Source organism: Macadamia integrifolia, chromosome 6, assembly GCF_013358625.1.
Source record: "Macadamia integrifolia cultivar HAES 741 chromosome 6, SCU_Mint_v3, whole genome shotgun sequence".
Classification (NCBI taxonomy): domain Eukaryota; kingdom Viridiplantae; phylum Streptophyta; class Magnoliopsida; order Proteales; family Proteaceae; genus Macadamia; species Macadamia integrifolia.
This window is the reverse complement of record NC_056562.1, coordinates 6,817,654-6,837,827: the sequence shown is the minus strand read 5'-3', so window position 1 is coordinate 6,837,827 and position 20,174 is coordinate 6,817,654. Positions and strand designations below refer to the sequence as shown.

The following is a 20,174-nucleotide window of genomic DNA, read 5'->3' as shown; positions in this document are numbered from 1 at the left end:
ATCACATTTGGATAGAACAAAATCTTCGAAGATTAACATCCAACTCCCATGCTTTTGACATTATTTGGAATGCCATCTACTTTGATGTTAGTTCTAAACTCTAGATGCTTCCCCATAAGCCTATTAGGGACTCCCCAAGGAGCAGGCTCACTGTTGTCTCCTGGGGACTCCCTTTTTCCATTTTGCAGCCCCATCCCCACCCCTTTAGTGGGTGTATTGCCCTATTTTTTTTCTCTTGTAAACTTCTTTTCTTTCCCCTAAGGACCTTGTATATTCCCTCCCCCTTCTTTTTTGGTGATGAATTTATTATTTACCCAAAAAACAATGCAACCTACACTTCCAAAACCCTAAATTTGTGTTTCTATGGGCCCACCAAAGTGATAAACTCAATTTAAATATCTAGTAGAAATTTCTTAAATTTCAAAGTAATGAAGGAACCACTTTGGAAAGGCAAAAGAACTTGGGCCGAGATGGTAAATAATTGCCAACAGAAAAGGAACAATTGGTATTTTAGAATGGTTTGGGGACAATATAAAATATAAAAAATAAAAACAAAAAGAAATTCTAAAACAAAGGGCTTTTGTGTAAATAAGTCAAGAAGATGACCTTCTTTATGAATAAAGAAATTCATTACCAAGGAGAGAAGAATATACAAAGGGAGAAAGGGGGGAGGGAAGGCTTAAGCCAACAAGGAAAAGTCAACCCAAGACGAAGAAAAAGCATTAAAGCAACAAGATAAACCAAACCAGCAAGACCAAAGGGATATAGTTAAAACAGGGGGGAGGGAGGGGGGAGGGGCAGGCAACGAAGGGGAGAGGGAGAGAGAGAGTGAGGGGAAGGGCATCAAGGGTGGGAGATGGTATCAATATGGAAGTTCCAGGAGAAAATGATATGTCTGTTCCTGAGGGAGTTTGGGACAGGGCGAGGATGAAGAGATTGGATTTTGGAGGAAACGTCAAAGTAGATGGCTTTCCAAATCTTGTCTGCAAAGTAGGAGTTTGAAGACCATCTACGGATGTTACGCTCCATCCAGAGGTGGTTAAAGGTTGCACTAAAAGCAAGTTTACCAAGGGTGTCACAAATGGAGGAGCCAGCAAAGGTCATGCCAATCCAGATCCATTCCCTATCAAAAGGGAGAATGTGTCTATTGGGGGGCCAGCATCTAGAGAGGACAGCTTTCCAAAGGGAGGACATGAGAAGAAAAGGTGAGGAATGTCCTCGGAGCCATGAGGGCAGAAACAGCACGAGGGATTAGCGGGGATGTGACGTTAGCCCCCCAAAATGGCCAGCGAAACACATGGGAAAAAGTACACCATTTCGACGAAATTTCAGTATTTCGGTGCTTTTGAAACCCCACCAAAACAAAACGAGTTCTTGAACCTTGTTCCCATCTCAAAGCCTGGTTACGAGACAATTGAACTCTCATCCACACCAATTAGACCCCTATTGAGAAGAGAGTGAAAAAAACGTGATGACCAACTAAATGATAGCAACATCACTGCACTTCAACAGTCCAATGTATATTATTACTCAAGCCATAGTTGTCAAGGCATCGCTTAGGTGTCCACTATCCAGTCAGCTTTTTCTGGATGGGTGCCTGGGTCGCCTAGGCAGCACCTAGGTGCCTTGCTGGTGTCGCCTTAGTTTTTTACCCCCTTTAACTGCCTTGGTTCACCTGGATGCCATGACAACTTTGATTCCAGCCCAAATTCAACAGAAATATGCAACAAACTGACAATTAAAAATTTAAGATTAAAAGAGCTCATATCTGATGACAATTGTCTAGGCATGCAGCAGACACAAACAATGATTCAGCTTCTGCATCATAACAGAAAATAACAAGCTTGTTGTTGCAGATGGAACCTGACGAGCATCGAGCTCTGGGGGCGAAACCACCTTTGCAGTTTGATGACTTAAACTGGTGTCAGAGCTCTGTTGAAGAATTCCAGACAGCTGATCTCTCTCATAATGAATGGGGGCTACAGAAGGCAGCATTTTGTCCTCTAGAGAAGTAAATTGCTTGCGCTTTCTAAGACGTTGCCAACTAAAAGGCCTTGAACGCTTCCGCATAGTTGTTGTAGTGTTCTTTGCTACTTTAAGTTCCTCATTTGATTTCACAAGATCATTTTCCAAAGCTATACAGTTCAGCATGTGAGCTTCGGGGTAACGCAAGGGGCTCTGCTTTCTACAACACCCCCATCCAAATGATTTGAAACAGCTCCTACGATTACAACTAAGAGAACAGGCACCAGAACCAAAGCAGCACGTAACAGTCAGAGATCTATTGGATTGCTGCAAAGAATTAATGGTATCAGATTTATATATGTCTTCATCTTTAACTCCGTTAAACTTCTGAGTACAATGTTCCGAACCAGACGACCTTAAACGCTTTCCAGTCTTTGTTGTAGTATACTTGTCACATACTTGATGTTCCACATTTGAGTCAATGAATCGCTCCGAACACTTAATGTCATCAGATGTATATTTGTCCTCATCACTGACTCTCTTCCTCTTCTTACGGGAGCCTGGCAACAGCTAGCAATTCAGTCACCACTATTAATTTCTCAATTAGAATTTATCAATTATAGTCTTCTAATTAAATTCTGAAAAAACATAAGAATCTGCTCGTAGAGAATCCTCCAGAATTTTGAGATCGTAATGAAAGGAATAATCTGAGCTGTTTTATGGTTCACTTCTGGGCTTTCATTGGACCACTCATGAACAAATAACCAACCTGAACTTCAGTTACCCCTATATTTTAGTGGGTTCTTGATGCAGTTTTCTTGGCATGGCTGGACCCATAGTTTTTAAGGTGTTGGTAAGGCGTCGCCTTACCAGCGCGATGCCTTACCAACGCCTTGGCGCTGATGCGGTCTAGAGATGGTAAGGCAGTGCTCCGCCTTATGTGAACTGCGCCTTATGGGTTTTTTTTTTTTTTTAAACACATTTTAAAATTACTTGATGAAGATTCCAAATATAGATTTTTTATTGGTAGGTGTATGGTTTTGTTAACACTTGAGATGTATGGGATCAGCTTTACTCCACCAAAAATAACCAAAACAAACAAAACAAAAACACGATTCACAAACAGGGCTTGGATTTTGTCAAGGGTTTTAAGAAAAGGCTTTGAGAAGGAATCAAAGAACAAGGAAGAACCACTGATCCAGGCGACCACTTTGCTCTGGCAGCAGTAAGCTTGCTCCGACAACGGTGAGCTTCATTTTTCTTTGACAGGAGTAGAAATATAGTGGATGACCTTAGGGCTTAGGCACTCATTTTGGCATCATAGAGGTAAGTATAATAAATACTTGTATTTTTTATGTCTTTTTTTCTTTATATTTATAATTTTGTTTCATAATTATGTATTTATATTATATGTTAATATGATGATGATGATTGATGATTGATGATTGATTGATTGATTGATGATTGATGATTGATGAAGATGAACTTAATTTATTCATTTTATTGATTTGTTTTCTTGATGAATATCTTACATTGGTATGAATATGAACCTTTAATATTTATTTAACATATGAGTAATAGGATTCAGCTAGGATTTGAGCCAAATAGATTGGTTTTATAAAAATATTACACAAGAACGCTTTAGTCGATAAGGCGACGCTTTGTGCCCGCCTTATCGCTAAGGTATTCCAAAAGACCCTCAAACGCTTCCGTCGCCTCACCGCCTTAAAAACTATGGCTGGAGCAGAACGACCCTCTTTGGAGCCTTGGAGGCCTAAGCCAAGAAGCAACCAAGCCAAACCAATTTTCTGGTCTAAGTAGTGTTGGTAGTTGATATAGGCATGTAATCTTCATTTTATTTTATTTTCTCTAATTCGAGTAGTTGGGTAGATATATAGGAGTATCAATCTCAAGAGAAGATAGCATCACAAGGAAATACAGCTAATGATAACAGAAACCAGTGGATTTGGAAGTCTATGGCCATTAAAATCATTGGTCCTAATCATGATGACTTGAAGTGACTTAATATTGATTTTTGATGACTTGATGTGGCTTAATGATTTTTGAGTTTATTCACTTTATTGATTTGTTTTTCTGATTAATATAATGCATTAGTATGTATCTTTAATTTTTTTTTTTAGCATATAAGTAGAATTATATAATTTTTAATAAGTTATTTGTGCCAAATAAAATGGAAGCAAGAGGTTCCTTCCAACTGCTATGATGCGAGAACTTTCGCCTCTCTGTTTTCCTCCCCAACCATGATAAAGGAAAAAAGTCAATTATAATGGAGGGAGTTCCATGATCCGACCAACAACTCAAGCTGAAGAGATAGTTAAATTAAAAAACACTAGAACGCTTTATTCGCCTAGGCGACACCTTGTGCCCGCCTTATCACCAAAGCGCTTAGGAAGACCCTCAGATGCCTTGGTCGCCTTTCCACCTTGACAACTATGAATGGTTTATAATTTGATCTTTTAATTCCTAATGCTTAATTAAGTTGTTTTACTTGAATTATATGTGTTCTACTAGTACTAAAGATTGTGTGGAATAGCCTAGGATAGAGATTGTATACAACGTAGACTACCAACCTAGGGTCCAAAGTCAAAGTACTATTTTGGGTTTGATTTTTTTCAAAATATATATTGTTTCCATTGTGTTTAGACCTAAAATAGGTTGGATGATAACTTTCAGGACCTAACTTGACCATATGGCCACCAAAACTCAACCCCAAATCTTGCTGGAAAAAATGCAAGGTTTCGGCAAGATCTCAAGTTATCTCGGTTTTGGTTAGGCTCAAAACCGGGACCTAGAACAACGATTCTAATCCCACCACTGTGTGCATTAAAAATGAGAAACTGGTGATTTTATCAGAATAGGCACCACATTAAAACTGCAATTGATAAGGACCTGCCACTCAAACTTTCTAACAAGGAAAAATAGGAGGGTGATTTCAATGTGGGGAAAAGAAACCCTCATGTAGAGTGATACTAATCTGAGCAGGAATAGTAAGGGCAGAAAGGTTGGCAAATCAATCTCACGTAAAAATTGTCTAGATATCCTCCAAAATCACAAATACCTTTTTGTTCCACCTCTTCAGTTTTACTTTTTGAGGCATGGTGAGTCAACCACATTTTTTAAACCTTAAAGGTGTTGGCACACTGAAATATGATTAAAATGTAACACAAGCAATAATCTGAGGCAGGTCAAAGAAGTGCTGACTAAAACAAATTTAAGAACTGAACCTCAAAACTCATTGGATAGCAAAAACCTACCAATCCTGGTACAAACAAGGTCAGATTAAAGGTTAGAGGATGTGAATCTTGCGTTATTCAAAGGAAGGAAGATAGATCGATTCCATCTCCTATATGAACTCCTCAAAATTACTCATGCTTCTTGTCATTCTTGACCCAGCCATTTTCTTATGAGAATACTGAATTGCATTGGAATCAGTACTTATGCACCAAGGAAGCTCCTATAACCCTTTAATACTGTATAACTCCTTCCCAAAGTCCAGTCTATCACCATAGAAAATAGAATCATGCACTACAGTCAAACACCCCCAAAATAAATTATACTTGATAATCCTCAGTTTGGATAAGGATAAGCACCCTTAAGAATTTCAGGCACTCCAAGCCATTTTTCCAACCAATCTCTTTGATCTTCTTTCTTCTTTTAGAAGTTTGCTGAGCTATATTCTTTATTAATAGAAACATTTATAATTTATCAGAAGGGCTTAGCTAAGAGAGAATAATGATATTTCTCCATCAAAATACAGAAAAACTAGACAATCAACTTATAATAAAATGAATTACGTGCACAAGATCTCAACAGGCACTAGTTCTTGATACTAAAGAAAGCAGATGATGGCTGGTTGATAATTAGACCTGATTTATGCTTTCGGATCTTCATCACTAAATCAATGATAGGAGAACCTGCCACCTGGTGGTAATTTGAACGAGAATGCGGCAAGAATATAGATGCATACTTCAACAGGTGAAACATAGTATCATCCCCAATCTGCAAGTTTAACAATTTTGACCTCAACGAGTTAATTTTTCAGGAAAAGAAAAAGAGAGAGAAAACAGTTGGAAAATGAAAATATTGAAACATTAAAATAGGCAAATAAAGGACGCGGGAGGGTTCTCTGCACCAGCACCCCCAAGTGATGCCACAACACACAATGGATAAGACTGGATTTTGTCAACTGTAAATTCAAAGGTCTTCTGGTCACAGGACACGTTTCAACCCAAATAGAGTTTGCCAAGTTGCAAAATAAAGCATTGAAAAATTCAAGCCTACCTTTGAAAACTCCTAGTGTAGGAAGAGGGTGCATGGACATATATGGGAGGGTTTTATACCATTGAAACAAGTCTAAATTTGATGTATGGCCAACTCACACCATTTCTAGTTACCAATATGGTTGAAATTGCCACATCACCTACCAAGTGGCAAAAATTTGGGTGTTGGAGTTGAGATACACTCTACGCCTGATGGTTTAGAGAAATTCCTTCTGCAAATGAATGATAGAACCTGGAAAGTACCCTTTTTTTAAGAAGACACCATGATGAAGTGGTAAGATGATCCAGAACAAAGCTTGTATGATTGCACTGCCAAAAACAGATGAGCTTTATGTCAGAGTAGGATACAGTAAAAACAATCAGAACATTTTTTTAATGATGATGGGAAACTATATTTTAAAGGAGACAGAAAATAACAAAGTTTATGCCTTCATGGTTCACCCCTGATATGCCACAATACAAAGTGACATTGTGGGCTAATAGCATGTCCGCAGCTTTAGGAGGTCACAAATTCACAGAATCAACAAAAAAAAAATTTTATTGAGAGAGAAACAGAAAGGGAAAGATATAGGCCTTATGGGCATCAAACTAAGCCAAAAACACCAGAGTGCAATGGCTGTTTTTCTATTCTTTTAGGGTATGCACATTTCTTTCAATGGGTTTTGAAAGTCATCAGTTGTGTGGGCACTCTTTAGGCCAAGTAATTATAGGGTAGTTTGTTTTATAAATTCTGTTTTAGTCTTATCAGTTTTTAGAAAGCAGAGTTTTTAACTTTCTATTTCTTTTTTGGTGGGGGGTTTTTTTTTTCGAGTCTTATAAATATATGTATCCCCTTCTACGATATTGAAGGAACGAGAATACTATCTGTGAATTTATAGTGTAAATGAACATCTCCCTCGCCCCTCTATCAACCAGCCCTCGCCCCCTTGCAATTCCTTCTTTCTCTTTCCCTTCTCTACTACATTCCCTCTCTCCCTTGTTCCCTTTCCCTAATCTATATCTTCTATTCCTTTTCCCATTGAATCCTTCTTTCTTGCCCTATTTTCTCAATTTACTTCCTATCCCTGTCCAACAGTTAGATTAAATGGACAGGTATGTTATCTTTCCTCTGTTACTACTATTGCATGCCCTATTATGTCCAGTACTTATCAGTCATCAATCTCTGTCAGTCATTTTGACTCTTTGTCCATCAGCTATACAGGCATAATTTAGAGGCTGCATCAAACAGCCTTTTTGCAGCACTTACAATAAGGGGGTATCCTTTTTAATATGTTCCACCTTCAATTAATGTAAGGTGGATTGGATTCCTAAAGGGGGAGATTTTTTTATTCATGTGCTTAAATATTTTATACTATAATTGTCATCCCTTTTATTTGTTTGCTATCACCAAAAAGGGGGAGATTGTTGGGGATATGCCCACACTCCTAAGTTGGTTTTGATGATAACAAACAAATAACGAATTTAACCATAAGTTGTTGAGTGCCGCTGGGTGCAAGGAATTTGTTTTGAAGAAGGATTCTCATGTATCAAGCACCAAGAACCAAAGAATCAAGATGCCAAGACATGAAGAGTATATCAAGACAAGGAGGACTATTTGAAGACTTGATAAAAGATGGAAAGACATCAAGCATTGCAAGATCAACATGAAGACTGTCCAAGAAGTCCTTACAAGATAGTTTAAGTCTTTTATATGTAAATGGGTCATGATTATGCAAAAGAGCACTCACATCTCATGCATTGCACTCATGTATTGGACTCATGCATCTTAGAATGACCTTAGGATGTACCTATGACCACCTGTCAAGAGCTAAAGGTGGCTAGGAACATGTTAGGAATATCATGACTTAGGAAATTGTTGAGAAAACAGCATTTACCTCACTCAAGGGCATTTTGGGTAACCTCAAAATAGGTATCAGGAGATGGTCTCTTCACCAAAGTTGTAGAAATTCAAGTTACAAATACAACGCACTAGAAATCAGGCCAATCCGAAGGGACAAGAAATTTATGACCCATATACTGACGAAAGGTCAGTTTCCCAAAACTTGTCAAAATTGGGAGTGACCGGCCCTACAGGCGGTCGACCGGCTGAAACCGTCTGGCACCAACAGCTAGTTAGTTTTCTGCCAACGCTCTTTTTGGCAGTCGACCAGTAGACCCAAAAAGTGACCATTTTTTAGTGAAATTTCCAACCTATTTTTGTCACCTAATCTCACCTATGAATACCACTAATGTTCTTAGTTCATTAACAATTAATACCAAGCATTAGAGAGAATTTTCACGAGCATTTTGAAGTGAAAATACTTTACACATTTCTTGAGATATTAGTCAACTCCATCATTACAAGTGAAGCTCAAGAATCTACTCAAAGTCTTCCACTCTTCTATTAATTATCAAGCCTAGTGAAGACTATAGAAAGGTGCATCTTCCTCATTCTTGCATTCTATTACTGCACCACATAAAGAGGCAACTCTTATCTCATTCCACTTTTAATTTTGTATTTGTCTAAGAGTTAGGTAACTCTAGTATTGGATGGTTGTAAGTAAAGATCAGCCTAGACTATACTTAGGTGTTGTGTAGGATCCTCTTATCCTCAAGAGAGTTGTAAAGTCCCTCTCTACCTGGAAAGATATGGTGAAGGACCCTCACATCCTATAAAGAGATTGTACGGATCCTCTTATCCTAAAAAGATTCTGTAAATGTTTTCCTCCTTTTATACTATACTGAAAGGGAAGAGCTAGTGGAATACCTTACAAATGGAACTTGTACGGACTAGACTCGAATTGAGTCGGACCACTATAAACTTGGTGTTGTGTGATTGTTTTCTTAATTGCATTATTCCAATTTTCAGTTTACAATCACATTTGGGAACACTAAATCAAAAAGATTTAAAAATCCACTAGTACCTTTTCACCCTCCTTCTAGGTTACTTCACTTTCAATGAGAATGGATTTAAGTTGATATGACCTTCAGAGGGTCTTCTTTTTGAGATGCGGTGGGTAAGCTAACCTTCAATGCCTCCATCAATCATATTTGAATGGAGCAAAATTAGGAAATGGACCTCCAACTCTCGGCCTCTCCAAAAAATTTGGGACTCCATTTCTTTTGACAGTAACGAAAAATCTCTACTATCTCTTCTTCTTGTACGGACTCCCTAAGGAATAAACATATTGTGGTCTCCTAAGGACTTCCTCTCTTTTGTCACCAAGCCATTGCCCCTTAAGGGTTTGGTCATTATGTATTCTTTTCTCTTTTTCTTTTTCTTTTTGCCTTTGGGCTCTTGTATTTGTTTCTTCTCTTTGATAATAAATTATATTATTCACCCAAAATATATATATATATATATATATGAGAATTTATGTTGGAAGATCACATCAATTATCATTATGCTTTGGCAAAGCTGTTAACTTGATGGTAAGGCAAGAGGAAATTAAAAGAACTCCCCGAAAGTCTAGCTCCCAAAAACCCTAGCGACAAAAGCAAAAAAGAAGCGAAGGAGGCTGCTTGGAGTAGCCAAACCATGAGGCTGGGCTGTTCCCCCCTCTCCCTTCGCCTTCACTCACTCTCTCCTCTTCTCTTCTCCCTCCCTCCCTCCTCCACCGCTCTTCTTTCCCTTCCTCTACGTCTCCCCTTCACCTCTCCCTTCTTCCTCTTCTTCTTCTCACTCCCCCTCCATTCTTCCTCCTCCATTCCCTTTCCCTCTTCTCCGGCGATTGCTAGCGTCGGTCATCTCGATTGGTGTTGAGGTTGCTACAATCGCTTGGCTCGTCTTCCCGTCAACCGCCTGCCCTGCTTAGCCCGTAGATGACTTGGTGTTGGCCCCTTCTGGGCTAGCTGCTACCATGTAGCCGTCCCGCCAGGCCTGTTGCCCTTTTAGACGCTTCTCCCGTTAGGCCTGGCTGGCCTGCTACTATCCGTGCTTATGATTGCCATGAGGCTCGTTGGGTCTGTCCGCTGGCTCGTTTTCTCCTCCGGTTCTACCTCTCGAGTAGTTGCTCGTGATGCCTGCAGCCCTTTTGGACACCACTCTAGCCAGGCCTGCTGTCCCGCTAGTGGTCACCCTTTCTAGGCTGAATTTGCATTCAGCCCTCTTGCACAGTCTGGTTATGAGCTTTTCTCTCTCTAGTTAGTTTATTTTATTTTCATGCTTGTTGGTAGTTGATGCATGGTCGTTGTTCTTGTCATCCCAACCTGACCAATTTGGACCTTAAAATTGAGAGAACTTTGTGTTTAATTCGGAAAAATAAAATGGCAGAGGAGAATGGACATGTAAGATGCCCATTGAGTGAACACTTTACCTCATTGACTTATACATCTACCTCATGTATTAAGGTTCCTGTTGTTCAGGCCGCCTAGTATGAGAATATGAGATCAAGTCCAGTATCATTCAGATGCTCCCATCTTTCTATAGACTTAATAATGAGGAACCCTACAAGCACCTAGATGAATTTTTGGAGATATGCTCCACTGTCAAAATCCAGAATTTTTTTGAAGATGCCCTTAGGTTGACCTTGTTCCCATTTTCCCTTAAGGATAAAGCCAAACAATGGCTTAATTCTTTGGATTCTTCTATAGTGATTGAGACCTGGGCCCGAATGCAACAGGAGTTCCTAAAGAAGTACTTTCCCATAGGTAGGACTAACCAAATCAGGCAAGCCATCACTAGTTTTTCACAAGTTGATGGTGTGCAATTCCATAAGACCTGGGAAAGACTTAAGGATCTAATTAGAAAGTGTCCCTATCATGTGGTGTCTAAGTGGCAGTTGGTCCAACATTTCTATAATGGACTGACAGATAGACATAGATAGATGGTTGATGCTTCTTGTGGAGGCACTTTTATGCATAAAAGTGAGGATAAGGCATGGAAACTATTTGAAACTCTCAGTGAAAATTCCCCACATCATGTGTCAACTCTAGGACTGAAGCCCCCACCACTGGATCCCAAAGAGAGGTGGCCTCTATGAGGTAGGCCAATCTGTGGCCATAAACACCAGAGTGGACGTGCTTTCTGAAAAGCTTGGCCGCTTATTGTCCATGGGGCAAAATTTTAGGCAATCTACCCCAGCTCCCACTTATCAGGATGCATACCCTCTTTGTGCCAATCTTGCACATTATGTGAGGATTGCCCTCAAGCTGTGCAATTCCCTGAATATGTTCAAGAACATGCACAGGCTGCCTAGAGTTTCTCTAAACTAGGTAATGACCCATATTCCCAGACCTATAACCCTGGTTGGAGGAATCACCCCAATTTTGGATGGAAACAACCCAATAGTTTCCAAAATCCACCATATAGGCAGAATTTTCCAATCAACAGACTGCCTATAGAGATGTGCAACAACCACCTCCTCCACCGCCTATGAATTCATCATTAGAGGAAAAGGTGATGCGTGCCTTGAATGGGTTGGACCAGAACACACAGCTCTTACACTCCCATATTCAATCCCTCACTAAGTTAGAAACTCAGTTGGGTCAGTTAGCTGACGCCATCAGTAAGAGAGAGGAAGGTCCTCTACCAAGCCAAGTGGTAGGAAATCCTAAGAGTCAGCCTAGCAATCGAGTTTTCCATGAACAAGACCAGACAGTCATGACCCTAAGGAATGGCAGAGTATTGGGAACACCTGAGCAGAATTCCCCTACAAAGGATTATGAGAAAGAGATGAGTCCAGACCCCAGTCCTGAAGCTCCACAAGCTTCCAAGGATGATGAGATTGAACAAGTTGGGGGAGGCAGTAACCCTAATGTTTATATACCTATATCCCCTTTCCCCTCTTGTTTAGAATCTCCTTTTTCTGCATTTGGCAAGAAGGGTTCAAGAATGGAAGAGATGATAGAATTGTTCAAACAAATCTAGATCAACCTTCCCCTTCTAGATGCCATAAAGCAAGTTCCAGCTTATGCTAAGTTCTTGAAAGACTTATGTACTCAAAAGCGTAAGCTGAAGACCCATATTCCAAAAACTGTCCATCTTACTGAGCAAGTGAGTGTTGTCCTGTCGAATAAGCTTCCCCCTAAGCTTAAGGATCCAGGAGCACTTCTCATATCTTATAACATTAGGAACCTTTCGATTAAGCGTGCTCTCCTTGATCTAGGGGCGAGTGTGAATATTTTTCCTAGCTCAGTTTGTGATCATTTTGGGTTTGGAGAATTGAAACCTACAGAGGTTATTCTCCAACTAACTGACCGTCCAATCAAAGTCCCTAGAGGTTGTATTGAGGATGTATTAGTTAAGGTTGATGGGCCATATTTTCTTGTGGATTTCCTAGTTCTTGACATGGAAGCACCTACTAATGGAAAACCAAAGTCGATAATCTTAGGGCGTCTATTCTTGGCCACTGCCGATGCATGCATCAATTGTAGATCAGGTGCAATGGACATTTCCTTTGGTAATAGGAAGCTCCGATTGAACATCTTAAATGCTTCTTTAGGGCCTCAATCTGAGGACGAGTGTTTCTCCGTTGATGTGATAGATGAGGTGGTAGCATAGTAAACCCCAGTGATATTAGCAGATGACCCAGTGCAGTAGTGTTTGACCTTCTTTGGAGGTGATGATTTTTATGTTGATTCTTACACTGCTGAGGTCAATGCTCTGTTAGATGCTCCTACCTTTTCCTATCGTCCTCCTTGGACTATCAAGTTTGAGTCCCTTCTTCCTTTGGCTGAGAAGCCAACATTGAGTTCTATTGAGTCTCCACCAGTGTTAGAGCTTAAATCATTGCCAGATTCATTGAAACATGCTTTTTTGGGATCTAATGAGACACTCCCTATCATCATTGCTTCCAATTTGACACCTGATCAAGAAAGCAAACTGTTGGATGTTCTCAATGAACATAAGGCTGCCATTGGATGGTCCACGGCTGATTTGAAAGGTAGCCCATCAATTTGTATGCATCGTATCTATTGTGATGATTGAGCTAAACTTTTCCAAGATGCGCAAAGGAGATTGAATCCTCACATGCGCAAAGTTGTCAAGAAAGAGGTGGTGAAATGGTTAGATGCAGGCATTATTTATCCCATCTCTGATAGCAAGTGGGTGAGTCCCACTCAAGTTGTGCCTAAGAAGTCGAGCATTACTGTTGTTGAGAACGACCAGGGTGACAAGGTCCCTACTCACACAACCACAGGTTGGCGTGTATGCATTGATTATCAAAGATTGAATTCTGTCACCCGTAAGGATCACTTTCCTTGGCCGTTCATTGATCAGATCCTAAAGAAATTAGCAGGCTAAAGCCATTTTTTTTTCTTAGATGGCCATTCATGTTATAATCAGGTCATTATGTGTCATAAAGACCAAGAGAAAACCACCTGGACGCCTAGTCACCGCCTAGATATTTGGCATAAATAAGTGCTGAAACACAAGGCGACATGCAGTGCAACAAGGCGACTGTTGCCCAGGCCCTAGGCAAACCACCTGGACGCCTAGTCGTCGCCTAGGCGACACCTTGACAACTATGGTTTGGATTTCCATGTGCTATTATTAGTGATGGTGGCTCCCATTTTAAGCACTGGAATTTTGGGGCTCTACTGCGGAAGTATTCTATTACTCATAAGGTTGCCACGCCTTATCATCCGCAGACCAGTGGTCAAGTAGAGGTGTCTAATAGGGAGATCAAGTGCATTCTTGAGAAAACGGTTAGGTCTGATAAGAAAGATTAGTCTATGAGACTAGATGATGCATTGTGGGCTATCGTACTGCTTATAAGACTCCTATTGACATGTCCCCTTGCCGATTGGTATTTGAGAAAGCTTGTCATTTACCTGTTGAGTTGGAACACCGTGCTTTGTGGGCCATTAATATATTTAATTTTGATATGGTCAAAGCTGATTCCAACCGTTGTCTTCAACTCTTGGAGTTGGAAGAAATGCGCAATGAGGCATATGAGAACGCAAATATTTGTAAGGCTAGGACAAAGGCTTATCATGATAAACATATTGTCCGGAAGTCTTCTGAAGTTAACCAAAAGTTTGGCCTTTCAATTCCAAGCTACGCCTCTTTCTTGGTAAACTTCGCTCTCGATGGGATGGCCCCTTTGTGGTCACAAAAATGTCACCCTATAGTGCTATAACAATTCAAGATCCTAAGACAGGGCACACTTTTCAGGCTAATGGGCAGTGCATTAAACCTTATGTGGATGGTATTACTGATGGCCAGGTTATTGAGTCTATTGATTTGATTGATCCGGTTTATGATTTCTTTTGAGTTTCACTGTTTGTCTGGTTGAAGACGGTTAACTTAGCACTTATGGGAGGCAACCCACCATTTTACTTCATGTTTTTGTTTAGTTGTGTTTTTCAGGTTTAGTAATGGGGCGTAGCCATGTTGGTGCAAATGGCAGTAGTAGCACTTTACTCCATCAGGTTGTATTAGTCATTCCCTTTTCTTTGATTTGCTTTGTTCCTCTTGCTTTATTATGTGTTAATCTTTCACATGCCATTGGGGACAATGTTATTTAAGTTGGGGAGTGAGAGTGAATTTTTTATTGAATGAACAATTTGAACTTGAACACAGGTATTGATTACACATTTCGGCTTAATTTTTCTACTCTAGAGCTTTTAAGGTCTTTGTCAAGAGTTATAGCATGTGATTTTTAAGTGTGTTGATGTATTTAACAATTAGTTAAACTTATAACATTATTACTCTTCCATGTTAGTTAACTTTTTTCTTTGAATCTGAAATTGTTATTTTAGTGAATGTTTATGATGATTCTTGTGTAACTATGCAAGCCTTATGTGTTGAAAATTGATTTAAATCATGCATTATGATTTCCTCCCTAGTAACCGGGTTTCTTTGCCACAAGTATTAAAACTCACGTCAAATAGGTGGAATGTCTATATTATTAAAAATAAATAAATAAATAAATAAAAATTTTAAAGAAAAAAAAAATGATAATAGTTGCATGACAAAAGTGATGGCTTGTATAACACTTGGACTTCATGACCTATCTACAATGGTTGATTTTGAATGAAAGAGTAAAAGTTGGTTAGAGTGGACAAAGATGTTGTTCTTTGTTTAACTTTGTGTTGAATTGTTGGCATATTTAGAATCCTTGTTATTGATTCGTTGATGATGCTCTTACTTGCTTATGAGTGGTTACATTAAGCTAATTGCATGATAACCAGAGTAGTTTTTATTGTCTTTCACTCGAGGACGAGCAAAAGTGTAAGTTGGGGAGTGTGATCGGGTCATCACCCTTTCTAGGCTGCCTGCCCTTCCGGATGCCCTGCTCGCTTGGTCTGTTTGCCTGCTCACTGTGTTGGCCTCCACCCTCATTGTCTGCCTGCCGGTTTCCGGCCGCCGGCAACCTGCCTTTCGGACTATTGATTTGGACATTTGTCCCGATAGGCAGTAGCCTCTTCGACACCAACCCGCCGGGCCACTCTCAGTAGGCAGCTACTCGGTCGTTCCCCTCAGAAAGGCCAGCGCCCTTTCACCTTGGAGACCCATCCACTAGGCCAGCTGCTTGCTTAGCCAAGGCCAGAGCTCCTCTACCGTGGCTACCATTTTCAAAATCTATGAGGAAAAATCTTATGATTCAGTCCTAAAAATGTAAACTCCATGATGTAATATGCAAATGCAAATTTTATCTTCAGAACAGTACTGTCCTTTACAAGTTGAAGACCAAGGAGCACGTGTTGAAATATTAAATATACAAACATGGCTGCTATGGTTTCCTTTTCTTTATTTCTTCTTTTTTCTATCAACATTTTTTTTTTTTTTTTTTTTTTTTTTTTTTTTGGTAAGGACTCTTTAATTGTTTGAACTGTGAAGGAAACAACAACATCAGAATGATCGACTCACCTTATCATACCCATTGCATATCACATTTGAAGATCGGTGTGACTCACACATTATCATCTCAATAGTTCTTCTGACCATCTAAGAACAATAACAATGAGAAGGATTAACATGTTAGCTATACCAAATCACTCTATCCAGAAAATTTTCCAGGATCATTTCTCTTTCTCCAAACAACTAAACAAAATATATTTGAACCAATTAAACACCTCGATTTTCAAACACATTCCAGTGGCTCTTACCTCTCCTTTGCCCTAAAAACAACAAATGTGAGGGAAATGGAGATTTAGAATACCGTTTGTTGGGACCATCGGCATTCAGGATAGAAAGCTGTGCGACGCTGCGGCTGATCGTCTGGCATGACGACGAAGCATCTATTCAAGAGCTTGTGGTAGTCTGGTGGGTCGTCAGGTCTAAGAAGGAAGGACATGGCACCATCGCCGGCACAACCGAGGCAGCCACAGCCCTTGCACCAGCAGTTGGCGGCCGGAGGTGGGGGTCGAGGCAGCAAAGATAGGATTGTGTCGGCTAAAGTGCGAGCATGGTTTCGATACGACCTCCATAGGACCTCGGGGACTCTTCTTTTCTTCATTGCAACTGCGGGGAGGCGATTTGCTGGAGGGCAAATTAAAAGGGGACGAGAAAAAATCACATAATAGAGCAGATTCTTCGGGCTTTCATTTGGCGCGAATTTAAAAATAAAGAGTTTTTGGTTTTTGATACGATTTTTATTTTTTATTTTTGTTCATAAAAACGGTTTTAATTACATTTGGCATTATTTATGAAGCTTTTTTTATTATTATAAAACATAAAAATCAAAAATTGATCGAGAATCATTTATGTGTTTTGTCCAAAATTGATTTTCAGTTATTATGAATATAAATAAATAAAATGATACTAAATACAAGCAAAAAGAAAAATAATGCCAAATGCAACGAAAATTCTTTTTGTGAACATAAATAAATAAAGAGTTTTTATTCATGGCCGTCCCTGGAGTTTGGCCCGATTACAATCCCCTCCCTTAGTTTTAAACAATTACATGGAATCTCCCCTGGACTTTGGTGAGATTTACAAGTAACCTCAGTACGTAATGCTGAAATCATGAAGTCATGCAAATTTTTCATTAATGGCCATATTACCCTTCGCTAATATTTTGAGTCATTTACCCTTTTAATACGATAACTTGATAATATGTCCTCAACCTTTTTAACATTCCAACATCATATTCCATCTATCCTCTTTCTTTTTCGGTGACACGCACATACAAAACCGTCCTCTCCTACGAACTGTGAGGATTAATACTTTCATTCCGATGATCATCATCGAAATATGAAACGGACTCCTATCTCTAAGGACTATGCAACTGCCCTAATCTCTCCAATCCACAATTTGTGAGCTGCAAAACTAATATTCCAATAAAACCAAAGAGATTGTGTTTGGGGATGGTCATTCAGGTTACAAACTAAAGCAACCCAATAAAACCAAAATCTATGACTCAAGTAAGAATCGTTTGAGAGAAGGAAAGAAAGAAAGAGGTTATGAGTGATGAAGACTGTCAATGAAAGTGTTGAAGAAACTCATTTAGTTCTTCGTGAAGTTCATCAAGCAATTCTATAATTTGACTAATTGATGACTTATCTGATTCCAGGTGTTTGATTTGGTGAATCCCCCTACACAAAAAAAAAAAAAAAAAAAGAATAAAAACAAATCTAAACAGTAACTGGTCTCTTATGTAGATTTTACAGCTTCAGAAGTGATTACAGCGATGGAGAAGGGTGAGCGCAAGGATGGAGAAGGGGAGAAGGTTTTTGCTCCTCTTAAACCCAAGATGAATGTGAGGGGTATTGAAAGGTTAGTAAAATAGGATGGGGTTATATGTTTTACTCAAAAGGGTAAAATCGTCATTTCAAAGCCTCACTTAATGGAGACTAACGGTAGGGGGTGCGAGTGTAATTTGGTATTATGCAATGGGTGTCTCTCTAATAGTGGCATTTTCTAGGGGGTGACACAGGTAAGATCCCAATTCTATAGCTATAATCTCCTAGATAGGATTGGAGAGATTTGACGATACATCGCATGCGAAAATTTGGCCACCGGATCCCCCGGAATCACTCCTTGAAGTCAAAACATGGATCGATCGACATATTCTACCCTAGATTCCTCCCAGGGCCACCAAAAATGGTATAAAAAATTGGATTTTTACACGTGAAAAATGACTTTTTAGGAAATAAAACCTATCGAGCCCACAAAAAATTACCATTTTTGGACAACAGACCTGCCATTGAATTTACCACTTTTGGTAGGCCTGCCAAAGTGAGTCTGAACATCTATAAACGGTGCTCCCCTTTTACTAAAGAGGGAGGGAGAGGCACGAAAAAGAAGGAGAGGAGAAAAAAGAGAGAGGAGGAAAAAGAGAAAAAAAGAAGAATGTGGAGAAGAGAGATACAGAAGAAAAAAGTGTGAAAAGGGGAAGAGTGGAAGAGTGGAAGAGTGGGAGTGGAGAAATTCCTCTATCTTTGGTTCTTGAGAAGCATGTTGGGATCCTAATTTATCACTGAAGGCCTGGATTCTCCAATGAAGAGAAGCAAGCAACTGAGGCCATTCCCATCTAAATCGAGAGTCTTCATCAAAGTCACCAAAGCATTAACCGAGGTCCACCCCCTCTTGGCCCAAAACAGGGGTCAAGGTCAAGTATAATTTCTTAACATAGTAGGCATAATGTAGACATTTTATTCGATATAATGCTTGTATAATGTTGTAGATTAAATACCTAGTCATGCATGTAGGTTAGGATATAAAGGGGAATATTCAAATTTATGCATCTAATAGAAAGACCGGTTAAAGAGGGTGAAGTGGGTATCTAACATCTTCCCAATTTCATAACCTAGCTCTTACCCTAATCTTTGGACCAAACCGAGTCAATCTCGGGTCCATTACGGGCCCACATCCCGGGTCCTACTCCCTAAACCTAGGTGGTGACTCCAAATTTTTATGATTCCCAATCCCCGATATTGGGCAAGTATTAATATTTTTTCTGGAAAATACCCTAAGGGAAGATAGCTCCTGCAAAATAGGCTCCCACGCATCTTCAAGCATGTGGCGGTGCAGGGCTCGCAGATGCCGAAAGAGAGGAGAGGGCCGAGCCCGTGGTCGTGACCCCCACAATTGCGACTCTGATGGGGATTGCCAAACTTCCAATATTAGATGCTACCATTAAATGCAAGAACATTCCCCTTAATGTGTTTGTATGAAAGCATGTTTGACTAATGCATCTTTGTAATTGTATGCACTTACTGCATCATGCATCGTGCTCAAAGTGAAATCATGTGGCGAGGATGCTCCATGTCGTGCTAGCACCATTGAGAGGTCCGTGCGCGACATCCTAAGTATTATGAGATCACATGATACTTGCTTCTTATACAAGAATGCCTAAAGCATCGTCGTATAGTGAGGATGACCATTACTGCGCCAGCACCCTCAAGGAGGTCCGTGCACCTTATGGCATTCTGGGATCATATAGTGGTACTTTTTACATTACACTTTAGCACTCACTCTTAGGACAGTTCCTTCCACCCCCGTGGCTAATTGTCTAACCTTGTGTGTAGTCACGAGTGATGGGCAAGGACACTATACCTTGATACCGTACCATCAGGTATATAAAAAAATCACATACCTTGAGTATATAGATCCCGTCAAAGATAGTTGGTTCGGTCCTATTGCATCCACTGTGTCCTTGCATTATGTCGGAAATAGAGGAGAAACCCCTAGGAATGCTGCAAGCTAACTGATTAAGATTCGTTTGAGATCTAGGTTAAAGTGTTCTTATGATGTATTCGAGTTGTCATGGATATGCTCTCTCTTGAGTGGGTCGTCGGTTGAAGATTCTTTCTCAAAAATAGGGAATGACACCTCGATGGTTCAGTATGTATGATTCTAGGGTGATTCCCATCAAATTGTACGGGGATGCTAAATCATCAAGGAGGTGCATTCCACGGGCATTTGGGAAAAAGAATCATCGAGTGGGGTAAATCATAAAGAGCAGACCCAATGACATAGAATATGTCATAAGACCACTTTTTACTAGGACCACCATGTTTGCACTAATTAACTTTGTATGA

The 20,174-nt window shown here is 39.9% G+C and overlaps 1 protein-coding gene and 1 non-coding gene across 8 annotated transcripts in view; both read right to left on the bottom strand.

Annotated features, from left to right (window-relative positions):
- Positions 1–16,723, bottom strand: part of LOC122082854 (telomerase reverse transcriptase) — a 127,922-nt gene extending 111,199 nt beyond the window's left edge. For 5 of the 7 annotated variants that reach the window (XR_006141419.1, XR_006141418.1, XR_006141420.1 and 2 more), the window contains exons 1-5: positions 16,352–16,723; positions 16,060–16,137; positions 6,510–6,575; positions 5,853–5,985; positions 1,864–2,525 (exon numbers count right to left, since the gene is read on the bottom strand). Coding sequence is in view for 4 of the 7 variants with exons in the window: in XM_042650649.1 (XP_042506583.1) it covers positions 1,864–2,525; positions 5,853–5,985; positions 6,510–6,575; positions 16,060–16,137; positions 16,352–16,648 (1,236 nt within the window). In the remaining 3 variants the exon portion in view is untranslated. Of the gene's footprint in view, positions 1–1,863; positions 2,526–5,852; positions 5,986–6,509; positions 6,576–15,450; positions 16,030–16,059; positions 16,138–16,351 lie in introns of those variants that run through there. The other 2 variants (XM_042650648.1, XM_042650650.1) reach the window with 2 other exon arrangements.
- On the bottom strand, positions 10,908–11,013 carry LOC122082955. Its single transcript, XR_006141490.1, has one exon. It is a non-coding gene; the product is annotated as a small nucleolar RNA R71 (small nucleolar RNA).
- Positions 16,724–20,174: the final 3,451 nt, after the last annotated feature.